The following is a 26,517-nucleotide window of genomic DNA, read 5'->3' on the forward strand; positions in this document are numbered from 1 at the left end:
AGAACTTTTTTTTGAGAAATGGCTGAGTTCAGTTTGTGGAGAAGCACAAACTGAGTCTGAAACACCCTGCTCTCTCAGAGAGTGATGGAGTCAGGGCAGAATAACAGAAAATGCAGCCTGAGAAGGCTCCCACTAACCAAACCTAGGTTATTAGGAGTATTTTAAAATAATAATTATAAGAATCTGTAAGTCTATATTTATATAAATAAGTACACAGTGGGGGTGATTTTGACTTACAGTAGAATTCCAGTATGGGAGGATTGTGAAATTATAAAAATTGTAATCCACCTTTGACAATCCACCTTAGTAATAATTATTTCAGGGAAGAATGAATGGATGCTAAAACTAGCGAGCAAGAGTTTGATAAGAAACAGATTGATTGTTTATAGCCTCAGTGTCTCTCCATATAAAATACTAATTACATAGGGAGAAAGAGTAACTTCACAGTGGAGAAAACTGGCAGACACCATGTTAACTGGGTGATCTAGGTTAGCACCCCCAGTAACAAGGAAAATTATCGTTTTTCTCCTGATGTGGTACACTGAGGAAAAGCACCACCACTTCTGTGGTGTTCCTATCTGAAAGGCCCATCCTTAATCTAGTCAGACCAACCAGGCCGGAAGCACAGTGTACAAAATAGTGATTCTGTAACTGTCACAAAAAGCCAAAGTCATGGAAGACCTGCACCGTGCAAAGGAGAATACAAAGACATGGCAATTTTAAATGTATTGTGTGATCCTGGATGAGAAAAGATTTTTTTGTTTGCTTTATTTTGAGATAAAGTATATTTGGGGGACTTTTGGAAAAGTATGCCTATGATCTGTAAATTAGAATTTGATTTCTAGTACTGTTATATGAGAATGTCCTTGTATTTATGAAGTACCCACTAGAAGAAAGAGGCATGTGTTTGCAGATTACTGTCATTGGATCACAGTATAAAGTGATAACATATGCGTAGAGATTGAATAATAAAGCAAAAGTAGCAAATGTTGACTTGGGAGGAGGCTAGGGTCAGGATATGAGAATTCTTTGTACACAATTTGCAACTTTTCTCTAAGTCTGAAATTATTACAAAATAACTTAATTACATGAACTTGAACATGTAAGATGGGAAATGATGGCCACAAAGATAAAGAACAAAAAGAGCCCTTGGGTCAGTGTTAGTGGTTCTTGGTAGAGATGCTACTGTACATGGTTCTCAGTAGAGACTATAGTATCAGCAGCAGCTCATTACAAGTTCTTGTGTTCCGAAGCAGTGTCACAGGGGTACCACTTTTTGACAGCTCTCTAGGAACCTTGGTTTACATGTTATTGTAAGTGCAATTTCCCAGTTTTTTAATTGTTTCTCAGTGGATACCATCATTTTATCTGAGTAGCATTTGTCCAAAGAGCAGTCCTTTGGTATAGTAAGAACCTTTTTTTTTTTTTTTTGCTTCTTTTTTTTAAAAATAATGTAATTATTTTTACATAATTTTGTGCATTTTCCCATCTTAGTTGTAATCCCCGTGGGCTTCCCATCACCAAATCACCCGTGTGCCATCACCATAGTCCAGTGCACTTCCCTCCCCCCACCATTTTTTTTTATTAAAAAGTTTATTTTTACATCATTTTGCACATTTTTTTTCATCTCAATTGTAATCCCCACGGGTTTCCCATCACCAAATCACCCCTGTGCCACCACCATAGTCCCGTGCATTTCCCTCCCTTCCCCCCCCCCGTTTTTGGTCCCATTCCCCACTCCACCCCCACAGAATGTCTCTGGTCTATGGCTTCCCCCCACCATTTTTGATACTATTCCCCATTCCACCCCCATAAAATGTCTCTGGTCTATAGTTGTTCATTATTATTATTATTTTTCTCGCCCGGTCCTTTATCTCCAGTTATTCAGTATTTTTCCTTTTCTTTCTGGCTTATCTCACTAAGCATGATCCCTTCCAGCTCCGTCCATTTTGCTGCAAAAGGCATGTGTTCATTTTTTTTTTTTTTGGCTGCTGAGTAATATTCCATTGTGTACATGTACCACATCTTTTTTAATCCAGTCATCTACTTTTGGGCATTTGGGTTGTTTCCATGTCTTTCTAATTGTAAATAAAGCAGCAATAAACATGGGGGTGCAGGTATCTTTTTGAATCAGTGTTTTTTGTCTGTTGGGTAGATACCTAGGAGTGGGATTGCTGGGTCATAGGGAAGCTCCATTTGTAGCAGTTTGAGAAACCTCCAGTTTTCCAAGGTGGTTGTACTAGTTTGCATTCCCACCAGCAGTGCAGGAGAGTTCCTTTTTCTCCACATCCTCGCCAACATTTGTTGTTGCTAGTTGTTTTAAGATGTGTCATTCTCACTGGGTGAGGTGGTATCTCATTGTGGTTTTAATGTGCATCTCCCTTATTACAAGTGATGTTGAACATTTTTTCATATGCTTGTTGGCCACCTGCATTTCGTCTTTGGAGGAGTGTCTTTTTAGCTCAGTAAGAACTTTTTTTTAAAACAAGGTTTAAATGGTAAGGTCTTTTTTGTTAACAAAACAAGATTTAAGTTTCTCTGATGTTTCCCAAATACCCAATCACTTGGTCTGAGATCTCTGAGAAGCCAGTTCACTGGCTGGCAAGAAAAATGCCCTGTGTGTGTTGCGGGTAAGACTGACTATTTCTTGCCACCACTTACCCAGCTCTCCTTTAAGAGATTAGAATTGAGGGTGGATAAATTCCTCACCATGGGGCTTGCCTGCCAGTGACCATTTTATATGGAGACAATCTATGAACCCAAATGGGAGCCAATTTCCTAAAAGCCAAGTTTAGTACTCAGGGCATGGGACTCAAGTACCTAATAGTTTGTTAATTTAAGGTTTTGTTAAAATGCATCTTTTTAAAAAAAGATTTATTTATTTATGCATACAGAACTGGGGTACAGGCCAGAGGTGCGGGGGCGGTGAGAGGATTCACCAGAGACAGAGTGGGGAGCAGAACAGGTGGATCAAAGAAGTACACTGCTGAGGGGAGCCACGGGTGGGTCAGGAGAGGTCTGCCGTGCCAGTTGGTCAACTCCAGGGCCAGGATCAAACTCTCACTGAAGCAGCTGCTGCCAGCTTGCAGTGTTGCATCCTAACCCATTACACCAAGGAGGGCCCATTAATTTAATTTTTAATCTTCCTTTTGTTCTCTCCACTTTTTTTTTTTTTTTTTAAAGATTTATTTATTTATTCATACAGAACTGGGGTATAGGCCAGAGGCTCAGGGGCAGTTAGAGGCTTCACCAGAGACACAGACAGAACAGGCAGATCGATGAAGTACACTGCTGAGGGGAGGAGCAGGAGGGCCAGGAGAGGTCTGCCTCCCATGTGGATCTCCTCCCGGGCAGGCTGGAATCGAACTCATGGGGAAGTGGCTTTAGCTTCTCAGTGTTGTGCTTTAACCCTCTGCGCCACCAGGGAGGGCCCTGTTCTCTCCACTTTTTAGGTAGTGGAGCATAGTAAGGGCAGTGACACTTCTACATGAAAGGTAATACTTCACTTAACTCAAGAATAATTGCTCCAGTAAAATATGTTCCTTTGTCCTGACATAATTAAAAAAAAAAAAAAAACAATATCCTAAGGGGGTGGCAGGAGTTACCAAGTCTAATAGTTCCTTGGCTACTGTGCTTGGGCCGTGGGCTCTTTGGCAGAGGCCAAGTTCAACTCATCCAGGAGAGAGACACGAGTCACTGTTATAAAGACTTGAGCAGCTTCTAAGTACCAAGATCTGCTAGTGTCTCTTTTAATTATTTTTATATGTGGGCCTCTACCTAGTGACAGCAATTTCTAAGAGATTCAAGTTTGGTATCCCTTTTTAATAGGGATGCTTGAGGAGGTAAAGAAAATTCTTTCTGAAAAATACCGGATGGTTTCACTCATAGCAGGAGTATAATGGACCAGATGAGAAAATAATAAGAATAATGAACAGTCATATACCAGAGACACTTTGTGGGGGTGGAGTGGGGAACGGGATCAAAAAGGGGTCGGAGGAGGGAAGTGCATGGGACTATGGTGATGGAACACGGGTGACTCGGTGATGGGAAACCCACAGGGATTACAATTGAGATGAAAAAAATGTACAAAACGATGTAAAAATAAACTTATATTAAATTTAAAAAAAAAGAAAAATTCTTTCTTCCCAGGATGTGCTGAAACCATGGCCTTATCTACTGATTATTCCTTGCTGTGTTTAAAGATATTCTAGGAGAGAAACTCAGGCAAGTACATACTGGTTTCAAGCAGAAATTGAAAGGGAGGCCAGTATGGGAGGACTGAAGGGTTACTTACAGCAGTGGTTGAACCTGGGCATCAGGAAAGCCTGAAGAAGGTCTACTAGGATATCTCGTTGAACAGAGGATTTCAAACTATTTCAAATAATAATTTGCTTAAATTTTCTTCACCTTAACCTACTGTTTCAGATGGCCTCACCATAACTGCCATGAAGTTGGAAGAGAGAGGGGCAGAAGATAAAGAAAATAAGGTTGATGTTTCTATCTCAGAAAAAAAAAATCTTTAGGCTTGATTTAGCACCAGAAGCTGCTTCAAAGTGAAGAGATCTGAAGTTTCTAAGGGAACTGTATTGCCAAAACCAAGACTGGCCTGAATTGATAAGCAAAACCATAAAGCAAGATTTGCTTCTCCAAACATGTATCAGGAAGCAAGCCAGCTGGGCTGTAGGGTCCCTAGGGAGGGCACGCACCCACTTCAGGGATGGCGAGGGATAGTGTCTGTGTGTTTACATGGCAGAGGGCAGAACCAGAGTATGAGGGGAACAATCACAAGAGAATGTTTTTAAAATTGGGACCTACGAACTTCTTTCACTGGTAGGATAGGACGGCTCCAGGATGTACATCCCCCAGCAGTATTCCATAATTGCTTTGGACATAAATCATTTGCGCTTGTCATTCTCTTTTCTTTTCAAAGATTTTATTTATTTATGCATACAGAACTGGGGTACAGGCCAGAGATGCAGAGGCGGCAAGAGTGTTCACCAGAGACACTGGGGAGCAGAACAGGCAGATCAACGAAGTACACTGCTGAGGGGAGCAGTGGATGGGAATGGAGAGGTCTGCTGTGCCATGTGGGCCAGCTCCCCAGCCCGTTGGGGATAGAACTTGTGCTGCAGTGGCTGCTGATAGCTTCATAGTGCTGCGACTTAACCCCTTGTGCTACCAGGGAGGCTCCTCTATTCTTTTTCAAAATGGATTTTTTAAATTGGTTTTCCTGTCCCCTCTATCCCTGTATATTGTATGGGTGGGTTCTGGGGGTGAGGGGTGTAGTGGCAACCACTGACTTTTAGTTCACAGGTTCAAGCAACTTTAGTAAGACTGCAATGCCAATTTGATAGGAATTCTATAACTGGATGAGATTTTTTTTGCCATCATTCTTTGGGGGAGGATATGTTTGGTGACCAAGGAACTGATTGTGACAGAGATCTCTTGTCACAATCAGGCATTCTCTTTAGGCACAGGGCTAGAAGTCCTGTCCATTTAGGTGTGATCACATAACAATGTATTCTCCAAAGTAAGGTGACTGGTTGCAACGTGTATTGTCTTCTGACCAAGGGAACAGTAGAACTACAACAGTAGAACTACAGGACAGGAGCCCAGGACCCTGAATGACAATCGTGAGGGGAGTCACTCCCCTGACCTCACTCTGTCCGGGGCTGTTAGGTGAGCAAGGAAGAAACTATTTTGCTGAGTCGTGTCCTGGATCTATTTGTTGCAGCACTTTTGCCTCCATTAACTGATTCACAGGTCCCATGAGTCATGTTTGTTCAACATGATGATTATATATGTTTACCCTTTTAAGCATAATTATTGAGGAACATGCTGAACACCCTGTAATGAGCCTTGCTTTTTTTTTCATTTGATCTCTCCAGCAGTATTCCATGTCAGCACATCACAAACTTCCTTGTATTTTCCTTTGTTTTGTCTTTTGCTTGTTTTAAGATTTATTTATGCATACAAGAGCTGGGGTACAGGCCAGATGTGCAGGGGGTGAGAGGATTCACCAGAGACAGAGTGGGGAGCAGGACAGGCAGATCTACTGGAATACACTGCTGAGGGGAGCAGCAAAGACTGGAGAGGTCTCTCTGCCATGTGGGTTAGCACTTGGCCAGCTCTGTCCTTCAGTGGCTGTGGACAGCTTGATAGCCCAGCTTGATTAACTCTTCCACTACCAGGAGAGGTCTGCTGTGCCTTGTGGGTCTGCTACCTTCCCTTCATAGTGCTGAGACTTAAACCCTTGTGCTACCAGGAAGGCCCAAGTTTTTTTTTTTTTTTTTCCAAAATGAATTAAGCTTTTCTTAAGCTTGGTAATTTCTTCTTAAATTCTACCAGACATCTTCCTATGTCAATGCATTGACATAGAAATGCATTGACTTCACTCTTTCTCACTCTTTCTGTTATAACAATTTGGGGGGAATTATTCATTTCTGACAGGGAGAATCCTCCAATCTCATGATTGTTCATTTGAACTTTATACCAAACTATTAGTTAACACTGCATTTTGTCAGGGCTAATCCCGAACTGTAGGTCGCTGCAGATGCTATAATTCATGTTAAAGCAAACACCACAGAGGTTTTACAGCTGAGGAGTAAGGAGGAGTTATAGAAAACATACACAAATGTAAATGCCATTCTCCTAGCACTTGAATTCCAGAAGTGCAGCTGGAGGGTGAACTGTCCATATTAGGAAATGACTGGTTGCTTGATGATCACAGTGTTAAGCTAAGTATTCTGTCTTTTTTTTTTTTTTTTCTTGGTGCTGGAGGGGAGAGACTTGGAAGGGAATTGGTCAGGAGCATATTACTATTAGATCAGTTAGTTTATAACTGTTACAGGGCAGAGGGAGAGGCACTCTAGAGCCCCCATATTTGCCTGCTCTAAATGGGTTTTGCCTTCTGTTGTATCAAGAAAAAACAAACTCTTGTGTGTAAGACCTTTACTAGAAAAGAACTCTGATACAATTGGTGTACAGGAAAGTCTTTTATTAGAAAAGGACTTAAATATAATAAAAAAATATAGATAACCGGAATACTTTCCAATTAAATAACCAAAACTGCCCCTCTGCTGGTGGGTAAATGCCCAGCCAAACAGGGGTGGGCCAAAGCAGGACTGCTGAGGTTCAAAAGCCTGTTACAGTCTAAAGTACCTCCTGGAAAGGAAACATAAAAGGGCATTATGAGCCAGGAACGTCTGTAGGAAGAGTGCAAAAACCAAATCCAAGTCAAGATAAAGGCTGCCCCTATCAGCCTCTCCACGTGTCTCTCACCCACATTTCTGTCTCTCCCAAGTGTCTCCTTCCCCCAAGTCCCTGGTACAAGTCCACGGCTGAGAAGCAGGCGCAGCTTCTCCACCTGTCTCTCTGCTCCATGTGCCTCCTCTAGGTCTCTTTCCTGCTCCCCTTCCTCCTCATCTCCTCTAGCTTCTCCTCCCTGCCCAGCTCTACCTTCCTGATGGTGGGGTATGGAGCCTAGAACCTCCCTTTCCCTGGGGATCACCCTGGTACAATACCACCCTATTGTCTTCTAACATAATCTCAGAACAGTGATAGCATAATAAAATCAGACTTTTACTTTGGTTGCAGAAACTGGAAACCTAGTTCAGTTTTTAAAGATGAAGTTTCAGAATTAGATGTTCAAGTAAGGTCATCTGTTAGTCCCGGATGTTGCAGCAAGGTTAACAACTGTTATGACTGACTTGAATCAAAACATTCAACATGTGTTCCTTCTTTAAATCTCTAAAGGTCTGGTATACAGACCTTTTCAGCCTTTCTGACAATGAATATATTTCACCTTAATAAAATATCAGAAACCTCCAGTATTCTATACTTAACTTCTGTTAGCTAATCTTTGGGGACAAAATAGCTTTGAGGGCCTAACAGGCACATAGCTGTATGGCAACAGACACAGGATGAGCCAGGGGCTTAAGCACCTTAAACCTAACAAATTCAAATGTACCCCACCTACCCAGCCCACATCTGGACTTCTCTAATTTGTATATCTGGGAAATGAAATTTCTTTTCTGTTAAAGTCTCTCCAGGATATCACCTTGTATCCTCTTGAGTTCCTGTTTCCAAAACACGTGCCTGATAGAATGTAACTGAATTTGGCAAAAAAAAAAAAAAAAAAAAAAATCAGAGTTAAGGTCCTGGCCAACTTGAAAATATACAATCTATGTTACTGTCCATGATAACTCAATACTCGATGCTTGAAAATAAAGATTTTTGATGGCTGTTGAGCCCCGGATAGGTATCCTGGGACATATTTATAGGAATTGTTTGGTTCCATGATTCTTCTGGACACCCAAAGTTGCCACCAGGCAGACTTCAGCTTAGGCACTCTCTTCTTTTAGTATCACCAGTGCCTGACGATGTCTTACTTGCAACAGTTCTGTTGGATGGGGGGGCCAGATGGTTCCCAAAGAGCCCTGACCGGAGGCACAGCCTTGTGACCAGATGTCTTATTTTAGGACAGATGGCTTGAGCTGCCTCCTGTTCCTTTTGCTCTGGCAGTCTGTGGGGCTGCTAAGTGTGTGGGGTCACCGCAGAAATCTGCAAGGAAATTTGCAAAGACAGTTTTCAGTGAATATCAAAGAGAGTGAACTAATTCAGTGTTTACAAAGATGAGTCACTTGGGGTTGGCCCTTTTACTTTCCTTAGAGACCTGACCTCTTCTGTTCTCGGGTGAGGGAAAGTACATAGTCATGGCCGTTCATCACAATGGTGACAAATCTGTCTCGGGATTGGAAAGGACTGGATGAGAGTGGGTTGAAATATGGCATGAGAACAACTACCTGCAGGAAATGCTGGAGACTTTATTGCTTTGAAGAAGTCCTCAACATTTAGCTTTGGGCCTTAGTAACTAGGTTTTGGCAGTTCCCAAGGATAGACTGACTAGTGGAAGCTGACCTGTCACAGAACTCAAGATATCAGACATGGGGAAGACCAACTGTCTGATTTAAAATATGAACAGTTCAGTGAAAGAAAGGACCCAGCATCAGCCTGATGTGCTCATCATCCTCCCTCCAGGGTACACACACTGGAAGCTCAATTGCCCTACAGACAATTCCACACCACCTCAACAGGGAGGGCTCTCAGCAGAGTGTGGACTCTAAACACCTCCTTTCAGGTTCCCTTGGACTGTCACATTCTTTCTTTACACCTGTTAATACCTTCCATTCAGCAGAGGCTTTACAGCTCTTGAGGCTACCCCTTGTACTCAGAACAAGAAATCTTAATTTTCCAGTTATATTTTAATTTTTTATCTTAGTAAAACATTCAATAACAGCAAGACTCTTCATTCAGTCTTATTAATCAGGGTGCAATGCTGAAAAACCTACTAGGGTGTCAATGTAAATTGAAAAGTATATTCACAATTGATTTCTTTTTTTAAAAAAAAAGATTTATTTATGGCCCTCCCTGGTGGCGCAGCGGGTTAAAGCACAACACTGAGAATCTAAAGCCGCTTCCTCATGAGTTCGATACCCGCCTGCCCCGGAGGTGACATGGCGAGGCAGACCTCTCCTGACCTGCCCGCTGCTCCCCTCAGCAGTGTACTTCGTCGATCTGCCTGTTCTGTTCCCCACTCTGTCTCTGGTGAAGCCTCTCACCACCCCTGAGCCTCTGGCCTGTACCCCAGTTCTGTATGCACAAATAAATAAATCTTTAAAAAAAAAAGATTTATTTATTTATGCACACAAGAACTAGGGTACAGGCCAGAGGTTGAGGTGGTGGAGAAAGGACTCACAAGAGACAGAGCAGAGAGAACAGGCAGACAGACTGAAACACTTTGCTGAGGGGAGCAGTGGGCGAGAGAGGAGAGGTCTGCCACACCATGTGGGTCACCTCTCAGGCTGGGAATTGAACTCTTGCTGCAATGGCTGCAGAGAGCGTCACAGTGCTGTGCTTTAACCTGTTGCACCACCGGGAGGGCGAAATCACTATTGATTTAAATGGGAACACAGTTCACATGTTCCCCAGATCCAAAATTGATACCCATTCAATGTCAAAAAACTAAGTCTTATTAAATTACTAAGATGGAGACACAGTTAGACCAATACTTATGATTGGATATCATAAACACAAACTAAAATTCCACTTATTTGTTATGACTAATTATTAGTCTATAATATGTCCATTTACCTGTTGCTTTTAATGTATCTTTAATAACCTGTACATCTGAGATTAAAGTGATAACAAAACATACATAGTAAAGATACCCAATAACTTTACCATTGAAGCTTTATTTAAAGTAAGAGTAAAAGGCCTCCCTAGTGGTGCAGGAGTTAAGTCTCAGCACTATGAAGCTATCTGCAGCCACTGCAGCATGAGTTTGATCCCAGGCCAGGAAAGTGACCCACATGGCGCAGCTGACCTCAAATCCTGCCTGCTGCTCCCCTCAGCAGTGTTTCACTCCATCTGCCTGTTCTGCTTCCCACTGTCTCTGGTGGGCCCTCTCACCACCCCCATCTCTGGTTTGTATGCATAAGTAAATAAATTTTAAAAAGAAAAAAAAGAGTAATAATAGCAATGAAAGCAGCAAATGAACTCACCTTTACTGAATAAGTTGAAATACGAAAGACATGCTATTTAAGATTTTCCCTTCATCTAAGAGAAATCTGATGGGAGAACAAGCCACCACTGGGAAGAACACGCAATGTGCCTCTCTTCTCTAAGGTATTCAGAAGCAGCTCCAAGAAGTACCCCCAGCCAGATCTAGTCTGAGTGATACAAAGTAGTATCTTGGGTATCAGTTATCTTTTTTTTTTTTTAAGTTTTATTTATTTATGCATACAGAACTTGGGTACAGGCCAGAGGTGTGGGGGAGTATTCACCAGAGATAAGAATGGGGAGCAGAACAGGTAGATTAAGTGGAATACACTGCTGAGGGGAGCAGCAGGTGGGTCAGGAGAGGTCTGCTGCTCCCTGGCTGGGGACTGAACTCATGCTACAGTGACTGGTAGCTTCATAGTGTTTTGCTTTAACCCACTGCGCCACCAGGGAAGGCCTGGGTACCAGTTATCTTTTATCACAAAACAAATCATTTCTAAACTTACTGGTGTAACTTCAGAACAACCAATGGTCTGGGTTTGTTGGGAGGATTCTTCTGGTCTAGGCCAGCACACTGGGCCTAGATGGCCAGTGGGCCTGGCTCACTGTGGGGGTTGGCGAACCAGTTGGTACAAAGGGCTAAACTTATACCTGGCAGTAGGTTAGACACCAGATGGGATGATGACCACATGCCTCTCATCCTCCATCATCAATCAAGCCAGAGCTATTCTCAAGGTTGTGGGAAAGTTACTAATACCAAGAGAGAGCAAGCAAGCTTACATATTTGTAAGCACATTTAAAGACTCTCCTTGTGTTTTTTGCCACTGTCCCATAGAATAAAGTGAGTCACATGGTTTTGTCACAGACTCAGAGAATGGAGAAATAGAGCCCCCTTCTTGATGACAGAAGCTGAAAAACACTGCAGCTCTTCTGTTCAATCTACCACATCTTGGAAGCCTAAGTGAGAGTGTACATGATAGTCCTTGTAACCAGGATATAGAGATAGACATTGATCTATCTATTTGTCAGTCAGGGTTTAACCACTTTTCTATGATTGATGGGGGGTGGGATTATTTTCAACCGCTGAGACCATCTAGCTGGGCTGCCTTTTTGAGTCTTCTGCTACACCTGAGATATACAAATAAAGTCAAAGAAACAGGCAGAAATTACCTCTGCCTAGGGTTCTGTAGGCCACATTAAGGAATTAAGGCCTTGATGCCCAGAGGAATGGGGAGCACAACATTTTTTTTTTTAAAAACAGTGAAGTGTTTTCTTTAATAAGGAATGTTTGTTCCAGAATGTGGTTTTTCTTTTTTTTTTAATAAGTTTATTTTTACATCATTTTGTACATTTTTTTAAAAATTTATTTATTTATTTGTGCATACAGAACTGGGGTACAGGCCAGAGGCTCAGGGGCGGTGAGAGGCTTCACCAGAGACAGAGTGGGGAGCAGAACAGGCAGATCTACGAAGTACACTGCTGAGGGAAGCAGTGGGCGGGTCAGGAGAGGTCTGCCACACCATGTGGTCACCTCCGGGGCAGGCGGGAATCGAACTCATGCGGAAGTGGCTTCAGATTCTCAGTGCTGTGCTTTAACCCGCTGCGCCAACAGGGAGGGCCCATTTTGTACATTTTTTCCCCCATCTCAATTGTAATCCCCGCGGGTTACCCATCACCGAGTCACCTGTGTGCCATCACCATAATCCCGTGCACTCCCCCCCGCCCCCGTTTTTGATCCCATTCCCCACTCCACCCCTGCAAAATGTCTCTGGTATATGGTTGTTCATTATTTTTGTTATTTTCTCTCCTGGTCCATTATACTCCTGCTATGAGTGAAACCATCCGGTATTTTTCTTTCTCTTTCTGGCTTATCTCACTAAGCATGATCTTTTCCAGCTCCATCCAAGTTGCTGCAAAAGACATGTGTTTCTCTTTTTTGGTTGCTGAGTAATATTCCATTGTATATATGTACCACATCTTTCTAATCCAGTCATCTACTTTTGGGCATTTGGGCTGCTTCCATGTTTTTCCAATTGTAAATAAAGCAGCAATAAACATGGGGGTACAAGTATCTTTTTCAATCAGTGTTTTTGTGTCTTTTGGGTAGATACCTAGGAGTGGGATTGCTGGGTCGTAGGGAAGCTCCATGTTTAGCAGTTTGAGGAACCTCCAAACAGTTTTCCATAGTGGTTGTACTAGTTTGCATTCCCACCAGCAGTGCAGGAGAGTTCCTTTTTCTCCACATCCTCACCAACATTTGTTGTTGCTAGTTGTTTGAAGATGTGCCATTCTCACTGGGGTGAGTTGGTATTTCATTGTGCTTTTAATTTGCATCTCCCTTATTACAAGTGATGTTGAACATTTTTTCATATGCTTGTTGGCCATCTGGGGAGCGAACATTTTAAGAAACTGGTAAGGTTACTTACAATGAGGACATTAACTATAGGAGCATTGCCAGAAAGGGGAAGAGAGAGATAAGACTTTAATCAGACTATGGGGTCAAGGGAAAGGTTTTCTCTTTTCTTTTCCAAGCAAGAGATTATTAACACTAGAGCTTTTGGAAAATTGATGGAAGGATTTAATATTGCAATAGGTTAAAGAGAAAGCCCTGAGGGCCCTTCCTGGTGGTGCAACCAGTTAAAGCACAGCACTATGAAGTTATCAACAGCTGTTTCTGTGAGATAATACCCAGCCCGGGAGGTGACCCACATGGCACGGCAGACTTCTGTCTTGCCTGCTGCTTCCCTCAGTGTATCTCAGTAGATTTGCCTGTTTTGCTTCCCACTCTGTTTCTTGTGAATCCTTTCACTGCCCCTGCACCTCTAGCCTGTATCCCATTTCTATATGCAAAAATAAATACATCTTTAAAAAATAAAATAAAATAAAGGAAAATCCCTGAGAATTCAAAAAGGAAATGTAAAACATGTACCGCAAATACTATATATACACACATACACGTAGAAATTAAATGGATAGACAGATATCATAAGTAAAATTAACAGTATTTTTGTTGTGCAATTCTTAATTTTAACACATGTATAGCTTTATGTAACTACCACCACAATCAGGATACAAGATAATTCCATCACCCCCAAAACCCTCCTTTTTGCTAACCCTTGAGAGTCACTCCGCCACTCCTGGAAACCACCTACTCATTCACAGTTTTAATCTTTTCAAAAGTGTCATTTTGAGGCCAGTTTCTTTCACTCAGCAAAATACCTTCATTGTTATGTTCTTATAATACTAAGCTGGATATATCAATAGTTCTTTCCTGACCCTACTGAATGTGAGAAAATATTTGCACAGCTGATCAAGGATTGATATCCAAAATATGTAAAAAAAACTCATGCAACTCAATAAAAACAACCCAATCAGAAAGTGGGTAAAAGAGATAAATATAGGTGGCCAATAGACAGATGAAAAAATGTTCATCATCACTCCTCATCAGGGAAATGCAAAGCAAAACCACAACGAGATGCCATCTCAACACTCATGAGGATGGCCCGCATCAAATAGACCAGAAACAACAAATGGTGCGGGCATGAAGAAAAAGGACCCCTCCCTATGGAGGTTTCTCAAAATATTAAAAGTGGATCTACCATATGACCCAACAAGTGCACTTCTGTGTATCTACCCCAAGCATACAAAGACAATAATTAAAAGGAACATACACACACACACTCACACTTCTATGTTCAATGCAGCACTATCTACAATAGCAAAGTTTAGCAAACAACCTAAGTGCCCAAGGACAGAAAATTGGATGAGAAAAATGTGGTACATGTACTCACAAGTACACATAAGATGATGACACAGAAGATAACGTGGGCCACTTTCCCTATTGACTGGTTAGATTTGAGGGAACCAAAGTTGAAGTTGGAAGCCTGACTCTTCAAAGCCATAACTGAGCCATGAGTATTATCCACTCAGAAGATTATCCTAATGCCAGACAAAATCATGTACATGAATAGCTTTTGGAGTTACAAGCTTGCAAGTCAAAACAAAAAATACAGATCTTTTAATGACTCATTAAAATCATTACTTCCTGTCCATATATTTGGAATTTCCTGATTCACCATATGATATCACTAATAACTACAATCGCCGAGGTAAAATGAAGCTATCTCACAGAAGTAGAGCCTGTAATGAAGTACCAATAAAAAGAGTAAGACAACTTAAACAAATTTTCCATAAGATATAGTCAACACCTCCATTAAAAAAAGACATTCTGGGCCCTCCCTGGTGGGGCAGTGGGTTAAAGCACAGCACAAAGAAGCTTAAGTCACTTCCGCATGAACATGAGTTCGATCCCCGCTTGCCCTGGAGGAGATCCACATGGCTCGGCAGACCTCTCCTGACCCGCCCGCTGCTGCCCTCAGCAGTGTACTTCTTCGATCTGCCTGTCCTGCTCCCGGCTCTCTCTAGTGAATCCTCTCACCCTCCACATCTCTGGCCTGTATCCCAGTTCTGTACGAATAAATAAATAAATATTAAAAAAAAAAGACATTCTTCAGAAAAAAAACAAAACAAAAGACAAACAAACTGAGGCAACCAGAGAGGGAGGATAGTGAGAGGGTAGTGGCCTAATGGAACATGGTAGAAGATTACTGGGGTACAAATGATAGGCCGGATATTAAAAATGTAAACCTACTTTAGCTCAATAAATATAATGTGAAAAAATTAATTCATTCCCTTTTATCCCAGCTTCTGTTAGTGTTCCTCAGGTCAGTAAATATCACGATTCTGTTATATACTTGGGACTAAAACCTTGGCCTCATCCTTATCTCTTTTCTTAACCAGTCCATTAGTAAATCCTTGTAGCATTACTTCAAAATATATCTGGGATCTAACCATACCTCCACTGCTTCAAAAGTCAGCATCTTCTGCTAGGAATAATGCTTCTACCCTTACCCCTCCACCCTTATCGTGTAGTGTCCTTTCAGAGACTTAAATCTGATCAAGTTACTCTTCTACTCAAAAATTTCCAGTAATTTCAGTGGTAGCAATCCAAATTTGTGACCAGCAAGGAAGGTCCTGCATGAACGGGCCCCTGGCTACTTCTCTGATCTCATCTCTTACCACATTCTCCCTCATTCACTGTGTATCAGCCATTGTGACCTCCTGGCTATTTCTATAACATATCAAGAATGCTCCTACCTCAGAGCACTTGAATTTACTGTCTCCCCTCTCTGGAACACTCTCTCCCTAGATATTTACATTCTCACCTCAATCAGGTCAATCCATTTTCTGTTTAAGTGTCCCAATAAGTCCTTTTTTGACTAACATCTAAAATAACAGCTACCTGCATCACTGTCTAACCCTTACCCTGATTTGGTCTTCATAGCATTTATCTCCTCATATGCATACACACTCATGAGGGCATACATTTTTTTTTAATCTCCCCACCCACGGGCACCTAGTGGGAGTAAAATAACTATTTTTGATTGAATAAATTATAGGTAGAAAGAATAAGACAGAAATACATGTAGATTTCTTGATTTTAGGGCATTCTACATTTTTCATTACTTATACAATTAGACCATTGGGGAAGAGGCTCAGGAAGTATAGGGATAGAGAACTGCAGAGATAATGAAAAACAAATTAACTAGGAAAATATAATGAAACTTCTAGGCACTGTGCAGAGTCCACTTAAAGCTGAAATTATTAGTGATGCCAACCTGCTCAGCAGGACAATTTTCTATGACAGGGCACAGGCCGTGGAGAAGAATGTTGATCTATCCAGGAATGAAGGAATTAGCTGGGGGGAAAAAGTGTTAGGAGAGATTTCAGAGTAAGTAAGGGGAAAATAATGATGAATTTGTTAGATCCAAGATGGTTACAGAGAGGAGTGAGAGGATTAAGTTGAAGCTTTTAAGAGATTGGAGGTTCTGATAAAGTGAAAGAACAGTTATAGCAAAATCTTGAGTGGTCAGGTTCTAAGGATAGCTGGACAGAGAAATGTTTGAATTACCGAATCTGGACACAAAAGCGCTTCTGGCTACAACGTGCAGATTTTGACGGATTAGAGGTTGATGTAAATAAAGCTCACCGGCTTTGAAGTTCGGATGTTAAACGATTTGTCAACGTTGACTCTGAAATTATCCAGATGAAAGACGGTTAAAGGGGAAAATGTTTGACAGGTGGCTGGATGCACAAGTAGATGATCTTCAAAGTGGCAGTCAAACATATGACAAAGTCTAAACTTTTAAGAAGCAAGGGATTTTACTAGAAACGACAACGTTAGCCACGTAGCGCCCCCATTTTGGAATCTGGGGAGTGACAATACTAACTTAAGTGAGGGGGTCCCAAAGGATGTAGCATCCGCGAAGAACAGCCAAGGGGACTCCAAGGAGTGGGGAAGTTCAGAGAAAGCCGATTTGGAAGCGGGAATCTTAGAGGGAGAAGGTAGGAGGCTGGGGAGGGGCCCAAAACACCAGAAACCCGGTCCTTTAGGTACTTACCGTCCAGCCTATACACGGCAGCACACCAGCGTCAGCCACCAATAAGCCTAGTAAGACCACATCGACTCCGGCTCTTTTCAACTCACCGCGTAAAAGCTTACACCGGAACTCCTCCAAGCCCACGCTTTCTCATTGGCTGGAGCTTGTAATCACCTCACTCCGTTTCCGCTCGCGAAGGAGAGCCGGAGGGCCGTCTCTCTCAGCACTTCCGCCTAGCTCCGCCCCTCGCCCCCTTTTGGACCACTTCCGGTCACTGGCCCCGCCTACTCATCGCCCCGCCCCGCCCCGCCCCGGGCCGGCAGCCCGGCCCCGCGGCGCCGCTTCCGGTGTGGGCCCCGCCCCGGCTGTGGCCCCCGGCTGCGGAGGAGTCGGCGTCTCAGCTGCCGCGCCGGGGCCTGAGCGGCTGTCTCCTCTGCCGCCCGCTGACCCCAAGCGCCCCGCACAGGTATGCCGCGCGGAGTCCGGCGTCTCGGCGGCGGCGGGACCGGGGCTGCGGCAGGTGGAGGGGCATCAAGGCGTGCGAAGGGAGGCAGGTGTGGAGGGGCGGACGAGAAGGCGCGCGCCGTGGGACCGCTGGGGCCGCAGAGGGAAAGTGAGAGCTCTGGGAGGAGTCCGGTGGCGCCTTGCGCCCTTTAGGGCGATTTGAGATAAAGGGATGGGAAGAGTAGGGGCCCCTTGGAACTGAGAGGGTGAGGATAGGTGGGGTTCCGGTGATCGGAGAAGAGCCAGCGGATTGGCTGGGAGGGCTTGGTAGAGGTAAAAGTGACCCGGTTGGCTTGCGGGGGGTGGGGGAGAGGTTAAAGAATGGATAGGGAGGGGGTGCTGTAGTAACTGGGGTGGGAGCTGTGGGCACCCGGGCCAGAGGGCTCAGACAAGGTTGAGGGAATGGTGAACCAGAGAGGGTTCAGAGCTGCAGGGAGTTCGTTGCGCCGTGTTTGGTGGTCCCGAACTTTAGGGAAAATGGGATGGGGGTGGGGGGAAAAACTATGTGAAGGGATGAAGTGGTTTAGATTTCTAGGTAGAGTTTTCTAAATGTGGGCAGGTGGTATTGTTGTTTGGCCCGACTGGCTGTTTAGGGACTCGGGAGAGATGGGCTCTTTGGGGGAGGGTGTGCGTATTGAGCTGTAGAACTGAGTCATCTCAATCTCACTGAAGAGGCTGAGAGACACCTCCCCCCTCTGCTGGGGACAACGTACCGAGAAGATGGTGCCACAAGACAAGAAGCAGTTGTTCATTGACTGGCAGAATCTAGTTGAAAATTTATTCCAGTTGTGACTGATTGACTGTTAGGATTGTAAGAAAAATTAAAACGTCCTTCGAATTATTTGCTTTATTCTTTTGTTTCATTTTATTTGGCCCAGGTCGGTTTTATTTTAAGCGAACACTTTCCAACTCAATTTAAAACCTTCATGTAAAGATCCTCTTATGCTTTGTTACAATAAGGGCTAAAGTAGAAAGTACTGCTGGCAAAACTCATACTTTATAAAATACACGAAGACAAGCAGTAAGAGACAAATTGGAATTTGAATCTTTCACAAAATACAAAAGGCAAAAGCAGTGTTTAGAAGATACAAAGTGAGAATTTATTATCTTTACTTTTTTGCCGCCTTTTACAACATTGTACCTTTTTTCTCTAACCCATTTAAAAAGTCATAAATCCAAGTAGATGTTATTGCTGGGAATGTAATTACTTTTCCATTAATTTTCCAAGATGGTAAAGACATTTGGGTTTTTCATTTTGTTTGTTTTTTTTTTTTTACCCTGATCTTCCCGATCCTAACACAGAGAACAATATAAATATCAAGTCCTAACCTGTGCCATGTAATGACAGCATTTACACCATGTTGTAAGTCCTGTTTCCCTAAAATTTGCCCTACCATGGTAATTCATTCAGTTATGGATCTTGAGGTTTGTTGGGGGTGGGGAATCAAGAAAGGAGGAAGAGAAGGGGGTTAAGAGAGGAGAGGGTGTGAAAGGGGGTGTGTGTGTTTGGAGACTGATTGGTAAGAATGCTGATAAACCTGCCCCTAGAATACTTTTAACCTGAAAGCCTTTTCTTTATTTCACATAGAATATTATTGTAGAAGTGAATCAGAAAGAAAGGGTATACGAAGAGAATTACTTGTCTGTTTATAAAAAAGGCATTAACTCATTTGGACAATGTTGATATTTGGTTTTAAATTAATTCATTTTAAGATCTTCTGAGGAATTCCCCATTTGTTTTTGAGTGACGATTGCAATTTGAAGCTCTTGCTTCCTTATGTGTTTCTTTCATGTTGTTGAAATAGGATTCTTCTTGAGGCTGTAATGTCCAGTTTGCATGGCTCAGCCCACTTCAGAGAAGACTGGCAATTTGACCTAGGAAATTTGAAAAGTTTAAGCCCAAGAGCAGCTTGCTAGGTTCTGCTTTTCTAAGAGACGTCACTCTGCCTGAGAGCTCTGTGTCTAAGATGGTGTTCTCTCGCTCTCTGATGGCCCTGGAACATAAGTAGCAGTCGCTCTTCTGGTGGCAGGCCTTTCTTTCCTTTTATTATTGTGGTTTTCATACTTACAGTGTTTGTACAGTGAAAACCCAGTTGCCTTTTTGGTAATAAACAGATTAACATTTGCTAATATTGAGGTAGAGAGGTCAGAATATAGATGTTTGCATACTAGTGTCTAGAGTTACTTCATCTGCAGTCTACTACTACTGATATTAATCTCAAATTTACCCCTTAAATCCTGTTCCTCTTCCTCACACTCCTTACTCTCCTAACCACCCCCACCCCAAAACTCCCAGCACTCCTCATCTTAAAATTCAGGTGTAAGAGCAGAGGTTTGGTGTGCAGAACTCCTGCCCTTTGCTAAAGAAACAATACCTTTTTATATCTGTTTTACATAATTCCCCTCCCCTTTTTTTCTTTTTTGTGATTTCTATTAACCTCTTAATAGAATTTAGACCCAGTGTGCCTGCTGGGCTGTGCCCAGATTCAGAACCATGCCAATTGGTGGGTGAACCTTGAGGCAGTGATGGAGCCAGTGCAGCCACAGAAGCAGCAGCAGCCACAGCAGCAGCAGCAGCAGCAGCAGCCACAGCAGCCACCAGCACAGCAGCCACCGCACCTGGCTCCTCTGCAGATGGATGCCAGAGAGAAGCAGGGACAGCAGATGAGAGAGGCCCAGTTCTTATATGCCCAGAAGCTGGTCACACAGCAGACTCTTCTCTCTGCCACACCTGGCAGGCCTTCAGGGAGCCCTGCCCTGGGTCCTGCAACCCGAGTTACACCTGCCCGAGTTTTTGAGCGGAGCAATGTGAACTCAGAGCCTGAAGAAGAGGAAGGAGGTTTAGAAGACGAGGAGGGGGATGATGATGATGATGATGTTGAAGAAGTGTCTGAGAAGGAGGGCCAGGCTGCTTCAAAGTATTTTCATATGCAGAAAGTGGTTCGCCAAGACCCCAGAGCAGCCCCCATATCTGGTCTGCTCCCAGCATCAGGTCTCCCACCGCATGGACAGCAAGCTAAAGAAGACCATACCAAAGATGCTTCCAAGGCCCCACCTTCCGTCTCCTCAGGTGGGCAGCCCAGCTGGAATCTGGACGAGCGACTCAAACAGGTCAGTGTTTGCGGAGTGGGAGTCAGTGGGTGTTTCCAAAGCCTAGTTGGAGTGGGGTGCTGGATGACCAGGCCAGGGACACTGCCAGTCTGCCTTCTCACCCCGTTTTGATGATCTGTGGTCTAGAAATAGACTTTCTTCTTCACAATGAAATATGTAAGTTACTTGTAATATAGGTTGTTTCACATGTGATATAAAAGAATGTCAGTACAGTCTAGTCTGTTTAAGGAAAGCTGAGTTAACATCAGTGTCGTCAGAGCATCTAAACAGGAGATGTGTGGCTCTAATTACAGTTTTCCTAGTAGTAACACGAAACAGTAATCTTGCCTGGAACAGTTTCTTTGTTCTAGCGTAACCCAGGGTCATGCTCTTTAAGGACGGGGTGCTATCTTGCGGCTAAACAAAAATGCTACGAAGTGCATGTATTGTGTATATTTTCTATCAAAGGCCATGATTTCATTTCACCCTTACATCACCCCTTTTGAAACAGGGAAGGGTAGACCTCAGACTTGCTCTTTTAGTGATGGCAAGTTTAAGTGACTCCCAAATATGCCCAAGTATCAGAGTCACCGGGTAACTTAAAATGACAGATCCCTAGTCCTAATGAGTTCTCTCAGGTGTGGGAGCCTAAGGAATCTGTTCTCAGCTGAGCCTTTGGCTTCTGATTTCTCTTTCCAGCCCACAAAGCAGCTTTTCCTCACAAAAGAATGAGAGTGATAAGTTGTTCCAGGTTAAGAGACTTGTTGCTTAGGTGTGGAATTTATGACAGAGCTGTTACATCTGGGTACTCCCTATAAGCACACACTTTTCATGTGGTTCAACGGTGCTGTTTAGAAATCAGTTGTGCTGTTTAGAAATCAGTTGTGAAGAGTTGTGGCTTTAACACAGGGCAGCAGAGAAGTCTTCTAAGAAAGGTCCTTTGGAACCTGAAAAATCAGCTTCTTTGTGTCAAGGAGCCCCATGCAGTTGATCTGAGTTTTCAAAGGCACTTGTTTGTGGTCCATTCCAGAGCTGGCAAAGTGGGATTCAAATCCCATCTCTTCCATTCACTACCCTTGTGATTTTCTCACGGGACTCTTAATTCTCTGAGCCCGTTTCAGCTCCTCTGTGAAATGAGACTCATGAAGTGCACCTCCCTGGCATGTTGTGAGGATTAACTGAGCTAGCACGAGGGCAGCAGTAGTGCTCCAGGTGTTCTTTGTGCAGACACTTCCATTTCCCCGCGCTGCATCCACACAGATGTGTTCTGAAGCAGGAAGATGCTAACATGCATGCAGGCTTCCCTCAGATCTCCAGGGAGGTTATAGCAGAGCTAGGACTAGGATCAGAGATCCCAACTTCCACGACAGCAGCAGCCTGGCTTCCAGCCCAGTCCCGCCTCCCTGCTGATTGCTCTGGTTTAGCAAAACATCTGTGAACAGCCGGCAGCCCCCGCACTGCTGTGTGATTGGCAGAGTTCCACGCAGGCCGCTGAGTCAGCTCAGAGTGGGATCCCGCCCTGACAGCACTGGGAAAGTTCAGGCCCGAGGCAGGCGGCCGGGCTGCCCCCGCCTTGGCAGCTGGCCAGCCTCTGCGTGTGTGCGGTCGTTCCTAGAAAGTGCAGCCGCGTGCGAGGAACAAGTGGAGCTCCAGAGCCTGTCGTCTTCAGGAAGTGCAGCAGGTGTTGAGGTCAAGCCATTAGAGCTTTGAAAAAAGAGACTCTTCAGGACTGGCATGTGCCTGCACACACGTGTGCATCCTGGCCGGCACCCAGCACGTCTTCTGTGCGGCAGCAGCCCTGTGGCTAGCCGGCTCAGTGCCCAGGGGCTGGCTGTTGATTTCTGAAACCTTCTGAGTTCACTTTAAGCTTCTGAGGCACCCTCACTAATTATAGATTGCCTGGCAGAGCACCTGCCAACATGTTTTATGAATGTCCCTGTAGCTAACGCCTCAGCTTACATCCTAAATTTACCTTCCACCTGGATTTGGAGATGAAGGACTAGGTTAGGGGGTTATTGGGTAACAGTAAAACCTGACGTGCACTTCCTTTCCCTTCTGAGTTTAACTCTTCAAAATCAGTTTGGACTGTGGCCTCCTCCTTTGTGTAGTCTGCTTCTAAAAGAAGAAAATGGTGTGCTGGCAATTTAAATTCATTTTAGTTGGGGGGGGGGCACTGAGAAAGGTAATACCCTTGGGCACAGCATGTAGACACTCTTACAACCCATGAGACTAGCTATTTTGTTGTTTGAAGTCTAATTCTTATGTAAGGAACTCCGGAGAGCAGAAACAAAGTATCCCTTACCCTGGCAACAATTAGAGATCTTTATCTCTTAAGATTAATGCAAAATGACCCTGTTGTTAATATGTAGCAGTGTCCAGTTTGTTCTTTTCCAGAGGCTTCTTTGGGCCAGGCCTGTGTCCTCTGGACCAAGGAACTTCTCAAGGAGCTCACTCCAGCACAAAGCAGTGTGGGAACTCCAGAGGGTTAGGTCTTGAGTTGCAGGTTTCACTCTGTCTTGTTTCAGCTCAAGCCCAACTGCCCAGTCTGAGCTATGGTGTAGATATTTAAAAAATGGTATCAGGGCGTCCCTGGTGGTGCGGGCGTTAAAGTCTTAGCACTGTCCGGCTATTGCCAGCCACTGCAGCGTGAGTTGGCTCTCCAGGGAGCTGATCCACATGGTGCAGCAGACCTCTCCTGTCTTACCTGCTATTCCCCTTATCAAGTATATTTTAGTAGATCTACCTGTTCTGCTTCCCACTTTTGTCTCTCTGGTGAATCCTCTTACCCTTCCTCACATTCTCCCACCCTCCACAGACCCCAGTTCTTATATGCATAAATGAAAAGAGTAAAAAGAATAAAAGCCATATTAGTAAGAAAACAGTATCTTTTAATCTCTATTCCAAGGTAAAAATGTTGATGGTGTCCGCAACATAGCTAGCCTAGCTTGGTAAGCCAACAGGAATATGCAGAAATATTTTGCAAGATTTGAAGGCAGGGGTAACAGGCACCTGCCATCTGAAAAACAAAATTTGTGAAGCTTAAAATAGCCATAGGTTATCTTTTGTTTTGAAATCCCTATCAGAGCATGTTAAGCCAAAATAATTTCATAGCTTCTCTTTGAAGAAATACTTAGAAAATAATTGCTAGGCCTGTATTGTTGGAGTGAGTGGGTGTTCAGTTACACCAAAGTGACTGGAAGATGGATGGTGCTGTTGAGCCAGGCGTTCTATAGCCCTCAGATTTTTTTTTTTAAGATTTATTTATGCACACAAGAACTGGGATGTAGGCCAGAGGTGCAGAGGGTGAGAGGATTCACCAGAAACAAAGTGGGGAGCAGAACAGGCAAATTGACTGAAATACACTGCTGAGGGGAGCAGCGGGTGGGTCAGGAGAGGTCTGCCGCGCCACGTGGGTCAGTTCCCTGGCTGGGGATTGAACTTGAGTTGCAGTGGCTGCAGATAGCTTCATAGTGCTGTGCTTGAACAGGTTGTGCCACCAGGGAAGGACCAGCCCTCAGATTTCTATGAGTAGAGTAAATGATTATAATAAAACAAGACCACAGACAAAGCTGAGTGTCCCTTCTCTCAAGAGAGATTGGTTGAACCTGTCAGCACTCATCCAGCTGGGGGGTATTGCTGGCTTATTAATGGTGGCTTATTAGTGGTGTCCTTCTGGGAAGAGGGGGATACAGACATTATAGGTTTCATCTACCTTGGACCTATTAATGGAGCCAGGTTTCCAGAAAAGCATAGACTCCCCAGCATAAGGTAGAAAGATGAGAACATGGTAGCCAGAGTGTCTGAAACTGTGCATACTTTGACAGTCACTTCTGTTCCTAGGGTGTGGGAATGAGGTAGAAAGACTACTAACACTACACTTTTGCAGCTGCTTTCCATGTTAAGATAGGGGTGCATGTATTTTTTCCCCTTTAGGTATAAGTAAGCTTTATCTTTTACATATATATTTTACATCATTTTACATATGTATTTTACATCATTCTTCACTTTTATACAATGGTCAGCACCTTAACTTGGGTTCTTAGCCCTCTGACTCAAGACAATCCCTTCTCATGTGACCCAACTTCTAGTCCTTCCTCCTAACTTTTAAGAATTTGCTCTGTCAACAAACCCTCCTCACTCTATTCTTTTCCACATTTGCACTTGTTCTACTATGTCTCTAATTTTTAAATCTGTTAATCAAGAAATCTTCCTCAGTTGCTACAAGGAAATGAGATGCCACTTTTTTTTTTTAAGCTCCATTTATTTATGCATACAGAACTGGGGTACAGGCCAGAGGTGCAGGGGCCATGAGAGGATTCACCAGAGACAGAGTGGGGAGCAGTACAGGCAGATTGATGAAGTACACTGCTGAGGGGAGCAGCAGGTGGATTAGGAGAGGTCTGCTGAGCCATGTTGATTACTTCCAAGGTGGGGTAAACTGCTGCTGAAGCAGCTGCAAACTGCAACTAGCTTTATTGTGCTGTGCGTTAACCCCTTGTGCCACCAGGGAGGGCCCTTGAGGTGCCACTTTTAAAAACTCCCAGAACTATGTGTCTCCTCCCAGCTTGTTCTGTAGTTCTATCCCTCATTGCCCACTACAGAGATTAGAGGAACAGCCTGCACTCCTTACTTCCACTAATCTCCCGCTCACTCAATACTTTAGTCTGCATGATCTCTTCCATGTGCTTGAACTTCCTCTTGGGAAGGCGCCAGTGACCACCATCTTGCTAACTAAACTAAGCCCAGCCTGCCCTCATCTCATTTGATTTCTCAGCATTTTCAAATACAGGAGACCCTTATTCTTCCTTATCCTTGCTTTCTACAGGCCTCCCATCTGCTTATTTTCCTTTATCTTTTTATCTTCTCTCTGGTCTGTACAGCTTCCAGCTTCCAGCTTCCCGCTTCCCAGGACTCAGGCCTAAACCTCTTTTCTATATGCTCCGTCTGGGCAATTGCTTTCACTGTCTTGCATTTCAATAGTCCCTACAAGCCAGTGATGGAATCCATGTTTGTATACTGAACTCAGTGACTGTATTCTTACTTACCTTCTTGCCATGCCCACTTAACTTACTCATATCATAAGTTTAACCAGATAAAAACTGAACTCTTGCTTTCCAGCCTTCTCCCCCAAAACGGTTTCCTCCTTTATTGCCCTTCTCCGTAAGTGGCATTTCTGTACCTTTTCACACATATCAGAAATTGTGGAGATGACTATATCACCAAGTCTTACCAGTTTTCCATCTAAGTATCTAGATTCCTGCCTTTTCTCTCCATCACCTGTATCTAACCCATGCTGCTTCCTACCTATGCTATAGCTCTGTAGCTATCAACAGTCTCTGTGTCCTTCTTTACCAATTTGATTCTGTTCCACTCACCAGCTAGTGTGACTTTCTAAAAAAAATCAAATTGTCACTCCTTTAGTGCCCCCCCTGGGATGGAGTGGGGAATGGGATCAAAAAATGGGGGTGGGGGAGTACCTGGGACTGTGGTGATAGCACAAGGGTGAATTGGTGATGGGAAGCCTTCAGGGATTACAACTGAGATGGGAAAAGGCATAAAATGTGATGTAAAAATAAACTATTATAATAAAAAAAACCCTGTACTTTACTTGTTCATCCGTCCATCTACCCAGCCCCTAAAATCACTGATTCTTTTATTCTTTTCTAGAATGTTGAATAGATGGAATTATATAGTACAGCAGATAATGTTTTCAAATCTTTTGTTCAATGAAAGCCAACTGACAGTGAACAAAACAAGTACAGGAGAGGTCTGCACCATGTGAGTCACTCCTTGGCTGTGGATTGTACTTGTACTGCAATGGCTGTGGATAGCTTCATAGTGCTGTACTTTAACCCCTTGTCAGCAGGGAGGACCCTCTTTTTTTTTTTTTTTAAAGATTTATTTATTCATACAGAACTGGGGT

The 26,517-nt window shown here is 43.6% G+C and overlaps 1 protein-coding gene and 1 long non-coding RNA gene across 2 annotated transcripts in view; one reads left to right on the forward strand and one right to left on the reverse strand.

Moving 5' to 3' along the window:
* Nucleotides 1-7,016: 7,016 nt before the first annotated feature.
* On the reverse strand, nucleotides 7,017-17,067 carry LOC105853985. The gene is made up of 3 exons (XR_001145714.1): nucleotides 17,022-17,067; nucleotides 16,532-16,652; nucleotides 7,017-8,562 (listed from the first exon to the last, which is right to left on the reverse strand). It is a non-coding gene; the product is annotated as an uncharacterized LOC105853985 (long non-coding RNA).
* A 327-nt stretch (nucleotides 17,068-17,394) lies between these two features.
* The window catches only part of ARID3B (AT rich interactive domain 3B (BRIGHT-like)), a 47,422-nt gene continuing 38,299 nt past the window's right edge, over nucleotides 17,395-26,517 (forward strand). The window contains exons 1-2 of the mRNA XM_012728606.1: nucleotides 17,395-17,466; nucleotides 19,953-20,615. Of these exons, the coding sequence (XP_012584060.1) occupies nucleotides 20,031-20,615 (585 nt within the window). The 5' untranslated portion in view covers nucleotides 17,395-17,466; nucleotides 19,953-20,030. The remainder of the gene's footprint in view (nucleotides 17,467-19,952; nucleotides 20,616-26,517) is intronic.

Source organism: Condylura cristata, unplaced genomic scaffold, assembly GCF_000260355.1.
Source record: "Condylura cristata isolate star-nosed mole 26May11 unplaced genomic scaffold, ConCri1.0 scaffold00023, whole genome shotgun sequence".
Lineage (NCBI taxonomy): Eukaryota > Metazoa > Chordata > Mammalia > Eulipotyphla > Talpidae > Condylura > Condylura cristata.